This window comes from Chlamydotis macqueenii, chromosome 7 (assembly GCF_036417535.1).
Source record: "Chlamydotis macqueenii isolate bChlMac1 chromosome 7, bChlMac1.mat, whole genome shotgun sequence".
Taxonomy (NCBI): Eukaryota; Metazoa; Chordata; class Aves; order Otidiformes; family Otididae; genus Chlamydotis; species Chlamydotis macqueenii.
The window spans coordinates 10739913-10757925 of NC_141562.1; the positions used below are offsets into that span (position 1 = coordinate 10739913).

The 18013-nt window shown below is 38.2% G+C and overlaps 1 protein-coding gene across 1 annotated transcript in view; it reads right to left on the reverse strand.

Moving 5' to 3' along the window:
- Positions 1 to 816: 816 nt before the first annotated feature.
- The window catches only part of RHOBTB1 (Rho related BTB domain containing 1), a 54661-nt gene continuing 37464 nt past the window's right edge, over positions 817 to 18013 (reverse strand). The window contains exons 5-11 of the mRNA XM_086752072.1: positions 13105 to 13290; positions 10387 to 11354; positions 10003 to 10121; positions 7085 to 7235; positions 5242 to 5330; positions 3626 to 3731; positions 817 to 3119 (exon numbers count right to left, since the gene is read on the reverse strand). Coding sequence (XP_086608198.1) covers positions 2950 to 3119; positions 3626 to 3731; positions 5242 to 5330; positions 7085 to 7235; positions 10003 to 10121; positions 10387 to 11354; positions 13105 to 13290 — 1789 coding nt within the window. The 3' untranslated portion in view covers positions 817 to 2949. The remainder of the gene's footprint in view (positions 3120 to 3625; positions 3732 to 5241; positions 5331 to 7084; positions 7236 to 10002; positions 10122 to 10386; positions 11355 to 13104; positions 13291 to 18013) is intronic.

Below are 18013 nucleotides of genomic sequence, written 5' to 3' on the forward strand. Positions count from 1 at the left end.
GCTGCTAGTTTTATCATAATCAAGAGAAACGTTTTTACATCTGTCACCACTTTTTCTGTTAAGCCCATTACCTTTTTGAATGGTAACATCAAAGAAACAGAATTCTGCTTCCAAAAATAAATCACTGAGATATGTAACATTCTCATAAATCAGCATGCTAAAACAATGTACACTGTGTGCTGAATATGTGTACTTTCAATGTCCTTGGCATTGCTTAAAAGCTTTAAAAAAAAAAATCATGAACATGGCATTCTTTGCAGGACATCTTACAAAAATCCTCTAGAAAAGCACCAAATTTCTACCTCTGTGAATTAGACAATCTATATTCAGGGAGGTAGTTGCTGAGAGTCCACTAACAGGTAAAGAGATTCTGTATAGTGGTTGACAACTGAGGCAGTGAGAAAGCAGGGAAAACAGCGTCTGTAGCAGGATCAGAGCATACTGAAAACCTTACAGATTTCCTGCTGTTTACCTGCATTTTTCCTCCCCCTGTCTGTCATGACTAATTAGTTTCAAGTCCCTTGGGTAATAACATGGTAATTAAATATCAGAAACCCTGGGGAAAAGTGATAAGAGATTTTTTTGCTACACAGTTTAACAGTAAGTGACAAGCACCAGCCTTCCACCATCATCTACAAACACTATAGGATTTCTGTGTGACATTCCCAATCATAAATCCTAATGTGTTATGCAAGTATCAGTTCAGTAAAATTCAATGAAGGATACTACAACTGAATGCTTACGAGCAGCACTAAAAGGGCAACACCTAATGCAACATGTAGGAAGCTTCTTCAAGGAGCTGGGAGACAATTTGTAACTAAACAGTTTTATTGACTTTTTTTTTTTCCAAAATAAAAAACACAAAAAACCCACCAAGATTAAAGGCCATAGACAGCATTAACCAAATGAACCAGCCACTTGGTTATAGTAGCTGATAACTAGCACAACTGGATATTATTGCATATACCTCAGGTTCATTTATATATCCATTACAGTTTGGCAAGATTACAATCATACAGTAGCTTTGGTTGTATAAAACCTAGTAGCAATACTTACTTCAAATGTGACAGGTTAACATTTTATGACAACAGGTATTTATCTCCTCTTAGTCTCGAAATGTCTTCTCTCATTCATTCTTCTCCTCCACAATAAACATTATCACTGACCAAGAATTAAGGAAACATCTTTGCAACTATCAATTATAGCCCTTCTGTATCACCGTACGGTGATGAATCTTATAGGGGTAGGAATCTGTCACTTGCTTTCCTTATAGAAGTTTGCAGAGCAGCATCTCTTTCCATGCTGCGTCACTTCTACTGTCCTGTGGTAGCATCTGCCAAGAATTAGTCCATTCAGAATGCAAATACGTAGAGGTGTATATGGCTTTCAGTCCAAAGCCTTTCCTGACCTACAGTACTGGGGTTTGACTGTACTTCCTTGCCTTTGAATACAGAAAAAAAACCACAAACAAACAGCTTTTCACATTGGTATGCTGAGCTGCCAGCACAAAACAATATTAACAAATCTAATACACAATACTACCTTGGTTACAGAATTGTGCCTGAGACACTGTACAGGATTGCATGTGTATGTTCTACAGTCTAAGTATTTCAGTTTTGGTCTTTTAAAAAGTGCTCTCATCCTTATGTAATCTAGTGTAACACTGCAGCTTTAGAGTAATGGTTGATAAAAAGTCATAAACACACAGGCTATTTGAAAACACTGGAGGCTTTTTTTTTTTTCCTCTGGCACCATTTGTGGAGAATTTCTGCCTTTCTGTTATCATTTTGCCCCCAGCTTTCTGGGAATACCTATTTCCAGGGAAAATATACGATCTATTTTAAAATAATCTAACATTTTGAGTTCTACCTGGGAAAAGCTATAAAACAATTCGGATCAAACTGAAGTGATCTTGTGTCTGAAGACCCTTCTTTTACAAAATCCTGTAACACTAGATAACTTCTACTTGGTTTTCCAGCCCTTTCATTTGCTTGCACTGAAGCAAAAAGGAATTCTGCATGAGGAATGGCTGCATGGTTAAGATCCCATAGAACAAGGTAACTGCCATGCAGTAATTCAAATGTAAGCAGTATAACTGCTTTTTGTATTCAGATCCATACTTGTATAAGGATATAAATTAATAAGCCCTTCTAAATGAATTTAGAAATATTCTCTTTGATCTAGACATATAAAACATCTGAATACTTAGAATCGCTAGATTTCACATGGCCCACATAGTCATAATTATTTGCACTTACATGGCAAATATTAGAAATACATTTGCCTGCAGTTGAACAGGTAATTATACTGCCTATTATTCAGCTGAGCAAAGATCAAGCACTCTATATCTTGCAGTTATTGGATCTTATTCTAACACTTTGCTTCAGAAAGGGGAAATAACCATTTAATTATATTACAAGTGCACAGTACTTACTTTAAAAAAGACAATCTATTCTAGGCAACTAGATTTTTTTTCCTAAGATGACTTTTTATAAGATACTCTAAAAGCGGTCTCTTATGACTGAAGATTGTCTATTTCACTGCACTCGCATAGTAAAAATAGTTAAAATCTAATTACAAAGCTGCTACATGGTTATTTTGTGGTCTGTAAAATAAAACGGTATCCAGAATTTTACCTGAACAAAATACACCACACAGTATAAAAATATTTCCCAATTGGAGATTGAAACATGAATGCTGGAATTTTTTTTTTTTTTGTATAAAAAGAAATGTAATAATGGTAGACATTTATCTGCTTACTAGCCAAAAATATACATATGACTTCGAGGAGCTGTTCCAGGCTCACTTTCAGTGAGCTTGTGCTTTTGACCCTAGCAATAATAAATGCACATGTGGAACAAAGTTTCCTGAAAACCTGAACTACACCTTATTTCTAACAATAAGACTAAATTCTGACACTGCCTGTGGATTTCCACTTATTTGCTTTGTTCAGGCAACTACAGCAGAGGAATTCCAGAAGCACCATTTCCGCTTTGAATGATGTTTATTCAGTGCAACATCTTCCTTTTCTCTTTCTTTTTTAACTCGCTGGTAGTGATCTTCTTCCTTTAAATACCACACAGGCGGCCAGCGATGCCTCTCAAAATATTCTTGATTATCTGATTAAAAAGAAACAAAAAAAAGCCCCCAAAAAGTCAGTAAGATATGCAAATCCCAGAAATGTCTGCAAAAAGCTATGCTGCTAATAATTTATTTGGTCTCTATGTCAGCTGGCTTATCAGGGATTCCCCCAGTTTCCTCATATGCCTTACTTACAGGGTAAAAAGGCTTTGAAAGTGGTTGCACTCAAGAGACCTTAGTCCACCAAAGAGTATAAAAAACCAAGCCCTTTACAGAGTGTATTTTTCATTGTGGAGCCTGAAAAAAGCTTTGTTCCTTTCAGTATCATTGAAATAGGTATAGAACATAACGCTTGCCCATGGATCAGGCTAATAATTACGACCTTTACAGATAAGAAGAATTTATCAATGTTACTCAAGATAGCACAGAGGTTCAGGCACAAGGCTTAGCTAGCTAAGCTCATCTTTGCCTTCATGTTTAATCAACTGGGTGGGGAGAAAGAAGGGGAAACCTAATGAAAACTAGGGAGAAAAGTTGCCCATACCTGAAGATTTTGCTTTGATTTCCTTGCGGAATTTGGAGCAAACACTGTTGTAATTGGTGCAGATGTAGTGCAAGCACCAAGCTGCCAGCTGGTTAGCATTGTGAAACTGTAAAGAAAAAAAAAAAGAGCTTATTCCATTTCCTGAGGTTATCATTCATTTTGCAGCCCCAGTTGACAACTGCTGCTAGAATGGTCCCCAGCAGACTGTATCTGGCAGCACTCTCCCATGAATACAGGGAAGCTTTTGAGGCTGAAGTGGCATCTAGGTGCCCTGGACCTTGTTGCACAATTCTGCTGGAACAACAAGTGACTCAAAAGACTCATTCATATGTGCTTAGCATGCACAGCATGTGGCCAACTATATTCAGTCCCACACAGGATCTGAACCCAAGGCATGCTGGACCTGAATTTTCTGATATGGTTGTACCAGTCATGTATCCCTATCAGTTACTACAAACCCTGCTCTGAAATAACTCCCTGGAAAATTATGCTCGTTGACAGAAATAAAATATTTCTGAAAGCTCAATACAAAATCTTGTACAAGCTTGCTATGGTTGTGAGGAAGCAGAGCTATCATGCAAGTCAGATTGTATAGCATGTGTATCTATTTTGGTGTTCTGACTGTCTACTATGATCTCAGATTATAAACACATCATGTTGATGTTTGTACTGGGCACAGAGGATATGCAAAGAGTAGTTAAACATATTACTTCTCTCTTTAACCAAGAGAAAAAGAAAAGAAAACCCACCCTTCATAAAATCAAAATGAAATGAAGTGAGCTGCCTTTTCTTGGAAGGGGTTCAGTTGCTGGTTTTGCAACAGCATTATAGGTATTGCAAGAGGGCACCTGAAAGCAGCTGCAGGAAGTCTTGTACGGTGGCCAGCTTGTGCTGTATTTCAGTGCTACTTAAACCTCAGACTTCAAGCCAAGCTGCAGCCAGACTCATCACTACTGTGAAATCAAGAATAATAAAATTTAAAAAATATTTTAGCTAGTACTACTGTATCTGGGAGACTGCTGTAGCACTCCTTTTGGAACACAGAGGTATGCAGTTTAACTTTGAGCTGAGGGGTCTCTCTTTTCATGGTTTCCAGGACGCAAGAAACATTGAAATATGTTTGAACATAAAGTTGTAGGATTTGCACTCACTCTGAACTATCAGATAACTGACTCTGAGTAGCCAGTCTAAGTGTCAAGTCTAAGAATACAAAAAATGTTGCCTTTGCAATACGGGTCTAAATATATCTACAAGAACTAAATTGAAAGGAATTCAAGAGTCGTTCATCACTACAAAACTGATCAGCTTCATTACGTTGCATTTCATGTTACTGAAGCATGGCCATGAGAACGTGGACCTTGGAAGCTCCACAAAAAAAAAACCCTGAAGTGTATATTTATATAGACAACTCCTCTGAGATTACTTAAATAAATGTTTCACCTTTGAACTAATGGAAAAACCTTCTTTAAAGTAGAAGATAAAACTCAGTTTTACTGTCAGTCACTCTCAGAACTGCAAACTTTGAGCCACTTAGAAGCAATGCTCAAAACCAGTAAGGTGCTAAAAGCAAGTCCTGCAGTTGGCTAAAATATCTTTAAAAAACAGTGCAGACTGACCTGTGCCAATTCCAAATAGGACAGTACTTCTCCATCTATTGCAATGCCACTCATGGAGGCTTTTGTCAGCTCTTGTACTGCATGCTGTTCTGTTAGAGGAGAAAACTCATCACTCACATGGCAAACGGTCACATTTCAAGGTCAGATCATCCACAAATAACAAAGAACCAAGAAAGCATGTTCTCCCTCCTCCTAGTGTTAACTCTAGCATTATGCAAGTGGCACATTCACCCAGATATCCTGAGCAGCTTCAGATTCCAGTGAAGTCAAATTCTGGCCTTTAGAGTTGTGGCTGGAGATTCTGCATCACAGGTATAGCCAGTCTTGGTCCAGTGGAGCACAGTCCATATGAGGATTTGCCCCTTTGCCTCATCCCAAACTACTTATTTCTGGTTTCACATGCAATGCTTATCTCTTTCTTACAGAAAGTGAGCCTGCAATTAATAACCACTTACAGAATGACAAAGTTCAGCAGCCACCAGTCTTTTTCGAGCAGAATGGATAGGTGCATTATTCAATATAAATTAGAAATATGGATCAGCTGTCTCCTTTGGGTAATACAAAAGCAATAGCCAAGTTTTTAGGCAACAATGCATTTGCCATTGCACTATGGATTTATTAATGAGTATACCCACAGCACCGATATAGAAAAGTTCTCTTCAGGCCCTCTTCAGATTCTTAGATTAATCATTCCTAGAGATTCAGATAAAGGCTGACCAGCTTCCTCAAAAGTCACTTCAGTTCAAGAGTCTTCTTAACCTTTTCTGAGAACCATTTCCTAGAATCCTAGAGGTCTGAATGGTTCTTGGGAAACACTGTCAACAGATTCGATTCTGCTGGGTTCAGTTGCTGGTAGTAGCCTTTGGACTCAAAATTATTTCATCAATAAATTAAATGGAATGAAATATCCTTAATACTACATGTATGTTCATGCTGCAACTACATAAAAAAGTAACCAAGACTTCAGTTAAAATATGCGTATAAAATCAGGCAATAACAATTTGGTTTGTCAGAACCAATGAAGACAAGGTACACAGTCCTGATTCACAACTGAAGGAGAGTTAGGATTTGGTATGTGATTAAATTTTGCCTAAATGTGGTACTGTAAATATGTGTAGCTTTGCTTCATCTGTCTCTGAGTTTTGGCCTTGGTCATGTCTTCAGAACAATGCCAAATTACATACACGGAGATAAACAAATACAGAACCCCACCCCGACCCTGGAGGTCTGTGGTGTGTATGGATTTAATTTTAGAATGTTGCAGTATCTTATCCTGTAGTTTTTCCTCTAAGTATGTGATAGAAAAGTTTTTCTTCCTGAAATGAGGGTTGAATCCCCACGTATACACCAGAATATCCACTTCCCAGGCAGGCAGTGAAAAGGGATCCAGACAACATTTCTAAAAAAACATGATCATCTAGATCAGTTCTGAATTGGCTCAGCTACTCTCTTTGAATAGAAGTGTATAACGGAGCACTTAATTCATGATGTAATGGAAAGCCTGGGGTAAATTAACAGTAACAGAATGGGTATTACAAACCACAGACATTGTATCAATGCTAAAGAGAAGGTTTACTCCTTCTGTTTTTAAAGCACAGAATACTTCAATGTTCTGAGCTAGTTTAGCACAGAACTGAAAAAGGCAAGAGAAAGGCAAATACATTTTTCTAAGTGAAAATATCAATTTGTATTACAATATCCCTTTCAGGAAAAAAAAAAAAAAAAAAAAAAAAAAGAAAAATTGTCCCTAACACTTGAGAAAATCCTTTGTGTTCCAAAACCATTACAACGTGTTTCAGCCATTGCAGAAGACACTGCATTGGACAAGGCCACAAATTCTTACCTGCTAGCGCAACCAGGTGAGGAAGGCAAAACCTATTTGCCAATGCGATTAACTCAAGTGTGTCCAGTTCCTGACTGGAGGATAGTTGCTTGGTATACAAGTAATCTAAAACTGCTTGCATGGAAGTCTTGTTTATGTTGGGAAGAGCTACCTGGAAAAGATATTTAAGAAAAGAGTCTCTGATCATTAAGGAATTTTCATATAGAGGCCATATTTCATTTCTGCCACTTTGCTGGACTGTCTCTTTTTCTCTTCAAGTCATTTTAGAAATTCAGGGAAAAAATGTTTCAAAAAAGAAATTTCCCATTAAAGTTCAAGAAGCTGCCAACAGGTAAGCATACCTCCAGAGTCAGATCCTTTGCCAGTTTACATGCAAGCAGCTCTACCCAGTTACTGGAATTGGATCCATCTCAAACAGTTAATCTGTTCAATGCTGTCTAGCCTGCAAATGGACAGCTTGGTGGGATACATACACCCACAGAGCATTTCCCATGCCAAAACTCCCTCAGTAGACTCCTTGAGGAATGCAATCTATCTGCTCCTGGTAAGGGCTATTCTGGGGATTCTGAGAATAACAGAGACCAAAGGATAACAAAATTCCCACTCCTCTCAGTCTGTTTATAAATAACTAATTATCCAAGTTGGGAAGGGACTGAGAACTGAAGAAATGAGGCAAAGAAAATGTAAACCATTTCCTGCCACACACATGTAATTAAGTGTAACAACAGTGTAATGGAACTACTAAGACTAGGACAAAAGCTATCTAATTTCTCACCAGCACAACCCTAACTGCACTTCACTGCAGGGAAGCCTGAAAGAAGAGGGAGAGTTAGAAAGCCTCACTGTAACCTATCACTGTAGCACCTCAAGTACAGTCTGCACACACGATCACTTCTCCAAAGAACAGGGTAAAACTAATTCTTGTGAGGCTCAAGGTTGCAGCAGGTTAAGTCTGCTTCCAATACCCAAGCTAGTCGATCTCATTAATCAGCAGTTTGTAACGTACATCTTCGTAACTCAAGAGATGCTGCACTGAAGCATCATGTAGTATTCTGAAGAATTTGCAGTTAAAAAAAAAAAGGCAGAGCAGAAAAATAATAATAAAATTATGATGAGGAATTAAATGTACATGCAACTTAATCTGACTGTTTGGAAGCAGTTAGCACATACTGCCCACTAGATGGGGGTTAACTGTTGTCGCATAACTGGTTGTTAACATCTGGGGGCTTGTGAATTTTTCTTTCAGCTCTGCCTAGATGGGTAGGATTCAAACCCAGATCTGTTAGTGCTAAAGCATGAACCTCTTATGCATATCAGCCACTCTGGGAAGCAGCTCAGTTCTCCAGGTAAGTGGAGCTAGTTGTGAAACTCATTCATTATTAATGTATTTTTGTTAGTGCAGAGAACGGTAAATTCAGTGAACGAGTTTATAAAAAGTTGTGTCCCAAATACACAAAAAGTAATAAGTAAAAAGTAGATAGCTTTATTTTTTGTAAACCCAAGGAAACCATTCAATTCATATCTACCTATATTTTAAAACTTCCAAAAGCATTACTGAATGCTTTAAACTCTACTCTACTCTGTTGTGAGAGGACGAGGGGTAATGGTTTTAAAATAGAGGGAGGTAGATTTAGATTGGATATTAGGAAAAAATTTTTTACAATGTGAGTTGTAGAACACTGGCACAGGTTGCCCAGAGACGTGGTGGAAGCCCCATCCCTGGAAATGTTCAAGGCCGTGTTGGATGGGGCTCTGAGAAACCTGATCTAGTCGGGGATGTCCCTGCTCCTTGCAGGGGGGTTGGACTAGACAACCTTTGAAGGTCCCTTCCAACTCTAACCATTCTATGATTCTAAATGGCAGCTAAATATTTTAAATTGGAAAGATGAGTTAAGACTGTTAAGTTAATCATTACAAATAGGCTGGTAGAAAATCATTAAATCATTAAAATAATTAAAAATAGGCTGGTAGAAAATCATTAAATCGTTAAAATCATTAAAAATAGGCTGGTAGAAAATAACTGTATATTCTTCATTGCCAAATGTTGCTTACTAGAATCAAACTATGTATTTTTAATGAACCACTTGTCAAGCATGCCTCTGGGAAAGGAATCATGTTTACACCTGTATTAAAATAAACAAGAAAAGTCTAAGTAGAACACAATCTTCCAGAATATTAAACACAAAAAGCCCAAACTCTTTGTATGAACAAGACCCATAAGTATGGAAAGGAAACAAGCAAATCAAAACAAAAATCAAAACCTGAGTATGGTTAAGACACAAGAAAAAAAGACATTATCAGAGTGTTTACAGTTTGACAATCAGACCATGAAGGCATCTGTAAATACAAAGCTTCTGCTGCAAAATCTTAATTCAAAGCACTGAGATCTTTTATACTGTACTTTATACCTGCTTTACTCAAGAGGACAAACTGATGCACTGGAGAATCTGAGCCTAGTTTCTGCTGAAGAACTGTGAAGCCAGCCCTCTTTTCTAGTTTAAAACTCCATGGTTTTTAACACTTTTTTCCCTTGAATTCCTTCCTCAGTGCGCCTGCTCCAAGTATTCTTTGTCATGCTTCTGATTGTATAAGCATATATTCACACAACTTTAAAACTTATTTTAAATAAATTCACAAATCCATATTTATTTTTCCCTCATATTTAATATTTTAAAGGATTTCATGTTTAAAAACACGTTCCAGCATTGGAGGAAGTCTCATGCCTTGCAGAAAATATGTTATCCTCCTAGGCATCCTAATTTAATGCCTTATGAAGAAAAGCATCCCACATCTGCAAGGGAAGACTAAGGAATCATTCCAGGGATTACTGCAACCCTTCAAATAGATACAAAATGATGCTTCCATTACCCTAAATCCCTCAGACTTCATAAGCAAAATGGACAAAAATGGACAAATACCTCACTGTTTGAGCTTTCAATAAATGATCCTCCAAACATAGCAGACATCCATTCACAGCTACAGATCAGCAGTGGCTTGTGAGCATTTATGGTTCCATCATCCAATTTAAATGTTACATCTGCCATGGGAACAAAGAAACAGACATGCTGCAAGTCTGTGTTTGAAGTGAAACTATGTCCCAAGAACGTACATTTCACTCACTTGAGAAATTAAACTGCAAAACCCAGGTTGGAAAAGTTAGCCCTGAGTAACACTATAATTTTGGGCTCATCCCTCCTCTCAGAACAATGTAAGCTGTCACAGTTTTTGAAGTCTATGAAGTGACAGTAACATGAATGAGAAAAGAATGAGTGCTTCTCCTGCTAAAGCATGTATTTACTTACCAGAAAATGTCCCTTTGCAAAGGCACTCTTTTATCCGATTAGCTTTTCTGACATGAAATGCTTTAGTAATCTCTTGATTCATGAAGGCTTCTTTATTCATAATGTTCTCCACCATCATTCGCAAATCAAATACTTCCAAGATTTCAGCAATCTGAGCCAGCCTTGTGAGATCTTTTTCATTTTCATCCAGTTGTCCTGTGTATAAAAACTGCAAAACAGTTTTAAAAGGTCCAGTCTGCACAGATGAATCCATTTTTACCACAGTTACAGGACAAGTCCTATTTGAGACAGGATTCACTTGCATTTCCTTATGCACACTGACAAACCCCTTACCCCAGGATGACAGAGATCTTGCTGCAGAATTTGTTTCACCAGGTTCGGGTTCTAGCATGTTTAAAGAGTCAGTACTTTCTGATGGGGGAATTTTGACATCAGCAGATTTCAAGGATGTCTCATCACTGTCACCATTTGTCTCAAGTTGACTTGTCAGAACATCCCTATTTGTATTTTCTTTATTACACTGTGTTTCATCCAAGTCTGGACTTTCTTCACATTCCATTAAGAAAAGGTCATAAAACTTTGAAGAGGAGGTAGCTAGGTAAATCTTGTGAGCAAAAATGTAGTCCTGCTCCTGGAGAACAAACATAACATCTGCACACAGTGGGCTGTCCAATAAATATCCAGCTTCATTCATGCTCGGTACGGGACACTCAGGAATTTTGATAACCGGAGGAGGGGCTTTTGGAGGTAGGAATGGAGCCTGAAGCAAAGGTTTTTGGACCTTCTTCAAATGAGATTTCCAGAACTGCAGGTGTCTTCTGGAGATCAGGGCAGCTCTAATTGCATTGTCAAACACATCTTTAATCCCAAACTGGTCAAATACACTGGTTTCATAGTATGGTATCCCAAGTTCCTTCGCAACCTCTCTGCCTCTTTCTGGTGGCAAAATGTCTCCTCTTTTTATTGGCCTAGGGTTAAACAAAAAATAAACCTTCTCACACACAACGATCATCACAAAGTTACTCCAGAAAGCATGGAATTTTACAAAAGGTTTCAGGAATAATTCTGAGGTAACTATAATTCAAATGAAACAAAATATAAAATTATGCCCGCAACACCCTTTGGAAATCTACTGCCATGACTCTACAGATTTTTAGAATAGCCCTTACTTGTAATTCTGTTTAAGTTTGGTGGTGTCTTTGCAATGTTACTAAAATATGTAGAAACCATTTGCACAAAATGGACCAAACATTCTCTCTGTTAAAGGAAAATTTACAGTAAAAAAAGTTGATAGGATGCTTGAGAACTTTCATTATTTAAAAAACCTCCTAACATCCCTTTCTACTCAGATATTGTCAGTATCTTTCTTTGTATCCATCATTTAAACTCAAATGGAAATTCTCATGACATGGAAATGCCACAAATACAGCTAAACATGAAATGAGAAATATTTCTTAAGCTTATGCTTTTTGAAGAAATCATAGTAGCCTAGGACAAAAGAGTAACTGAACACACACTTTGAGAGACAGGCATGTTTTGGCTTAGAAGCATTATGTGTGAACTCATGAATTTCCAGAGCAGCTCTAGCGCATGATGTAGGGTAAATAAATGAGAAAAAAGTCTGGGCTAGGATCCATTTTCCTCACAAAAATCATCTCACCAGAAGACATGACCCAACATTCTCTGAGCGTACCATATTGGGCAGGCACAAGCTGGCACAGATTTAACACACTCCAGACAACAGCTTGCTTTGGTTGCCAGCTAATAATCAGTTCAGGTGGCAGAAGTCTGCGCTAGACATGCAGAGTACTAATTCAAACTTTATTAATGGTGAAATCAGAAAGGAGGATTAGGGCAGAAGAAGAGTTTTCAGCTTTCAAAAACAATTTTTTTTAAAGAGTCAACCACCTCACCCATACAATGAAGAAATGTTTAATAAACAAACAAACCTATGAAAATCATATTGCCGAAGAATTTGAATGCAGTGCAATGCAAAGTTTTCTACGAGTCCATGAAATATTAATTCAATCCCTTTATGGAAATTTGTTACAGAGTCTTTAATTACAGAGTTATGGATATTATTTCCATGAATCTGGTCTCATTCTAGTTCACATAAAAGGAGGAAATTATAAGTGAGCAGGTAATTGTGGGACTGTTTTGCCCAAACATGTGAATACTTGTCTTTTGAATCTGGGAAAAACAAAGCTTCTCCAGAATGACCCAAAACTCTCTTTTTATCTCAGAACTTAAAAAAAATTAATTTGCAGCTACTTAATTTTCTGCTATGATCTAGGATTACATTTACAAAAATTAATAATTGAGAATTAAGAAAACTTGAGTAGAATCTGTCAGTTTAAAACTGTAGTGACAGTAATGACAGAGTAGGACATGATACACAGGTTCATATGGAGAAAGACACATATGAAAGCCTCCAGTAATCATTATTATCTCTGTATTATCATAGTATTCAGGCACCCAAACAAGTTTAGATGTCCACTGTGTAAAAATAATGTGGGAAACATACAATAACTGTGTGTGTTAAAGAACTAACCAACTCAGACAAGAGAATTAAAAAGAAGAAAACACATATATTCTCATTTTACAAAAAAAAAAAAAAAAAAAAAAAAGGAGACTAGGCTTTATAATTTCTCCTTTGAAAGTATCGTACCTGATTACCATGGTCATTTTTTTTAATTCTTATTTTTGTTTAAACTTTACCTTGCCAAAGGCCGTCTGGCTCTGTTAACAGCCTCAAGATCTGCATAGCGGAGATCTAGTTGGCAGCCCACCAGAATGACAGGTGTGCGAGGACAGAAGTGCTTGATTTCTTGATACCACATCGTTTTCACATGATTCAGGGAATTAGGATTAGCAATTGAAAAGCACAGAACAACTACATCCGACCTAGAAAGGCAATCAGAAAATATCCAATTAAAACCCAACAAACATGCTTTCTGTGGCAGCTTCACCTATTTTCACCACTTCAGCCTAAAGCTGCTCCACTGTACACTTTGAAAAATGCACTGACACCCAGATGTCAAAATACATGTTGTTCGTGCAGAGGTTTGATAGAAGCAACACATTCCACCACAAAAGCATGGGAGCACAAATCCACATACTCAGGAAGCACTGCCCCTCTATGCTGAGACATGATCCCTGCACATATTAACAGACCACTAAGAAGAGAGGTAGGGCTTGCCATTCTCTACAGTTATTCAAAGGCTGTCATTGCTCAAAAAATAATTCTGCTGACTGGACACCTAAATTGCAAGGAATTAGAAAGGAGTTATGCAAAACTTCAGAACAGCCACACAGGCAGACACAGATAACTTCTGAACTTGTCATGGAGAAATACTTTTCCTGCATCATTTCAGATACTGAGGTGGTCTCCTTTGCAATGCACTTTGTACAGCAATTTTCTAACACCTTTAATAGACAACCTGTTAGAAGGGGAAATTACTGCAGAATGACTACTTTACAATATAAGCAAAAATAAACATAACAATGAAAATAAGGTCAGTAAAGTGCAGAATACAACAGTGGCTTAAATCAGAGTAAGCACGACAGTATTTGCAGGCTTTTAAAAGTACTTCACTAAATAAACTTCCTTTACAATTTTAAGTATGAGGATCAAGGCTGACAGTCCATCCACTAAACCACCACCTAATCCTTGTCAGAGCTAGCACCCTAAGGCAGAGAAATGCTTGAATTCTTATCTCAGGGCATTCCTAACTTGTGGCAATTTCATTATTTATAAACTGGGATGGGATGCAGTCCTCAAGCTCACAGTCTCTCACAGGTTAAAAATAAAAAAAAAAAAGAAAAAAGTTGAAATGAAACTCTTAAGAAAAATCGAGGGGAAGGGATGTTTTGAGGAGGCAACTTATTGCTACAGAATTGTCAGCAGGATAAGCTCAGCAATATAATGTCTATCTCACTTCTATTATTCTTTAATTTAGCACAAATGTGTTGTGTCTGCAGTTTTTGTAATGTATAGAGCAGCAGCAGTGAATCTTAACATTCACCTTTTAAATAATGAAATACCTCCTCAGTACTGCTGCTTTCTACATTTCACTGAGGGCACAGATATATCCAGCAAGACCGTTTCTAAAGATAGCTGCATACAATATGGTACTGCTGTGAGCATAAATTTAATGCAAGAGAAATGCTCCTGCTCCAAGTTTTTTATCTTGCAGAAACTGCAACACAATTGTCATATCTAGAAACAAATTTTCAAACTGGAAATTTATCTACTAAATAGCGAAGTGGTAAGCAGCTAATGCACTGGTCTTCTACATAACTGACCCAAACACCCTTTAACTCAAACTTGCTCTATTCAAGGTCACGTATGAGTAAAACCTAGGCCCCAGCAGACATTTGCTTAGCTCCCAGAATGGAGAAATCAATGAACAGCTAAGATAAAAGAATTTGTTTTACACATGTTCTAGCCTGGTCAATTGTTATTTAATTCAACATCATCAAGACTGCCAGAAAGGCAAGCGTTGGCTGTCTGTCTGGTCCTAACTATAACTAAGCATCTTAGAGAGACAGACCGTCTTGCGTCCTTCGGAAATTAATACCTAAGCCGAGTAATTGCAGTCACGAGGATCCAACGCTGCTAACTCTACAAACCACAAGACATATATCACATCTTTTGGAAAACCAAAAGGAAATAGAGCCCCAGCAGGGGTTCACAGGCAGGAGATGACGACAGCTCCCCCACAGTGCTGCTGCTGACTGATGCTGGGCTGGCCACAGATCCGGGCTCCTGAGAAAAGCCAGTCATGATCTGTTTCCTTGGACAGGACAGGCCCAGACTATCCAGCAGACTGGCCTCAGCATAGCCCTGCATGTGTTACAGCCCTTACCCAAGGAAGTCTCATGTTTTTGCCACAGAGCTGCATGTGGTTCTTGAGCAACTCATCACCTCTGACCTTGCCTGGACAACCATAAAGCTGAGCTGGGGAAAGCTGGTTTCTTTACCCGTATCTCACAACACAGACAGCATTGCACTAACAGGACACGTCCATCTTACTGCCTTCTGAATGAACTGAAAAACAGAACGAAGAGGTAAAAGCCTGTGTTAAAACCTGGACTTCCCCATAAAATTAATATCCTGAGTTCTGTACTGAACAGGGAGAAATAAATGGCCCTGTGCCATAAACAGGACAGATGGGAAATCACTGGGTAGTGACAGAGTTCACACACTGAACCAGCACCACAGCTGGGTCTGCTACCTCACAAAATACATCCACCTTATGATAAATTAAGTTTTCATTCAAGTCATAAGCATGATTTGCACTATTAGTACAAACTGGAGACAGTAATATATGAGGAAGATTAACTGTCTACATAGGACTGTAAATATTTGGGAAAAACTGTCCTACGGAAACTTTAATTAAAATACCTACAATTCCTTTTAATGTCAAAGGAACATTTACAACTTGCTAATGCCTCAGTATAAAGTTTGGTTTGACATTTGTTCATAAAAGCCAGAACCTGTCAGGTTAAAATAATGCATTAATATTTCCCAAACATTAAAATTTCACCAATGTTATTTTAATATTCACAGGGAACATACAAGGACAGGATTTTAAAAGCCGCCCTATTTTATTGCCATTTTTGTGCAGTTTGGTTACTTAGAGAATGAGAAAGAATGAATCAGGTTTACTTCTGCTTTCTTCTTTCTCTCTGCAGCTATGTATTCACAAATACAAGCTTCCTTTTTCTAAAATGAAATTTCAAAACCATTTCCCAGTAAAATTCAGGAATGATTCAAGAAACATTTCCATAGACTTGAATACCAAAACCTGCTTTACAAGTTCTCCATCACGTTCCTCCTAGAGCACCATCCAACTGACATGGGCAATAGAGAAGGCATTGTGTGCATCCACCTTTGTCAAATACAACAGCAGCGTATGATTACACTTAACTGCATATACAGGTGTTTGATACTGAGGTATCACGAGAAGTAAAGATAAGTATTACAAATACCTCAAAGAGAAACAGTAGCTTGGATATCCAACACATTGGCTTGTAGATTCAGTGGTACGTGTTGGAAATGCGTAACTCATTTATTCCTACCTTCTACTTTTCTTAGGTTTATCAGAATAAATTGTGAATCATCTACTCTTTATTATTTGAAACATCTGAACAAACTTAAGTATCACCGAAACTCTCAACTTCTGTGTGACTTGCTCCAGCATGTGATCAACCACCAGTGAAACACTCTGCATCACCGGTGTAAGAAAACAGATTTCTTTCTACTCCCTGGGGCTCCAAACAGAGGAGAAAGCAATGTAGATGTGTGGGACCTGGCAGGTGAAAAAGGGAACAGATTCTCTCAGCTGCAGGCAAATCAAGCCCCACTTATGTTTGTCACTTCCTGGCTGACCAGACCCCTGCATTGGAGTCCCACATAAAAGCGTTAAAAGCAGTTTAAGAGCACTTCAAATGCTCCCCTTGGAGTCACAGAAGTAATTCTCAATGCAAAACATACATATCTGAAGTCAGCCCAGCTTGGTCTAAACATAGCTATGGACTTCCTATAGGAGGCTCCCGTGGGCAAAGAAAGAACCTTACCACCATTTTGAGAAGCAACCCATCTACCTAATGCAGGTATTACCTCAATGCATTCAGTGAGATTTCCCAAACTCGGATAAGAGCAACTACCCCTTTTTAGACTTTAGAGAACCAAATCTCTGGCAGGAATCAGCACTCGGTGTGGTGCCATCCTGTGAGCTCCTAGTGTGAAAGTTATGAACCGTATCAGATGTATGGAGAGCAGATCAAGCCACTGCCAAAAAGCAGGCAGTATAGCACCGACAAAGAAAAGACAACTTTGTCAACCTCAAGCTTCAGCAGCAGTCAAGCTACAGATAACCATTTTAACCATCTCAAAGTTACTCTACAGTCACCACAATGAGAAACTCGTTAGCAGAGGGAGAAAAAGCAGTATATTAGCTATCTAACAAGCCTTTCTGATGGAGCTGTTAGAAGCAGCAGAGAAGTTGACGTTTTCTAACTCGACCTGTTTTGTGTAACAGAGCACTCCATCATTGGTTCAGGACTGAGATTTTGAACAACACATCTGCTTATATGCTCCGTGTGTTCCAGAGCTGGTGTAATAAGCTGCACTGCAGATGTACCTCCACACCACACTGCTGATCCATCTCTCAGCGAGAAATTGCTACGTATTTTCCATCTTCACCAATACTCTTATTTTAGACAGAATTTCAAGGAAACAGCAATACTAAATGATACCTCATATATATCACAGTAAGTGTATTTAAAAGTTCAATGTTTCATAGTCTGAAACCAGAGTTATGAACTGTAGCGCTGGCTGCAGATATGCTAACATGGGTTTATGTCCCATTGAAGAAACAGGCTGCCTTCTGAAATGCACACACTGCTTTACCTAGGAAGAAATTGTTCCCTCTAGTTTATAATTTACAGGTTACTGGAAAAACTGCTGCATGCAAGAATTGCTGATCATGTGTAAGTGGTATCATTTGTCAGGGAATAATACTGTGGAGTTTGGAAAAGGGAAGAAATAAAGTTCGAGGAATACAGAACGTGAAGAGAAGATGTCTCTGATCTGGAAATCAATGCAGGGAGCGGGAAAGAG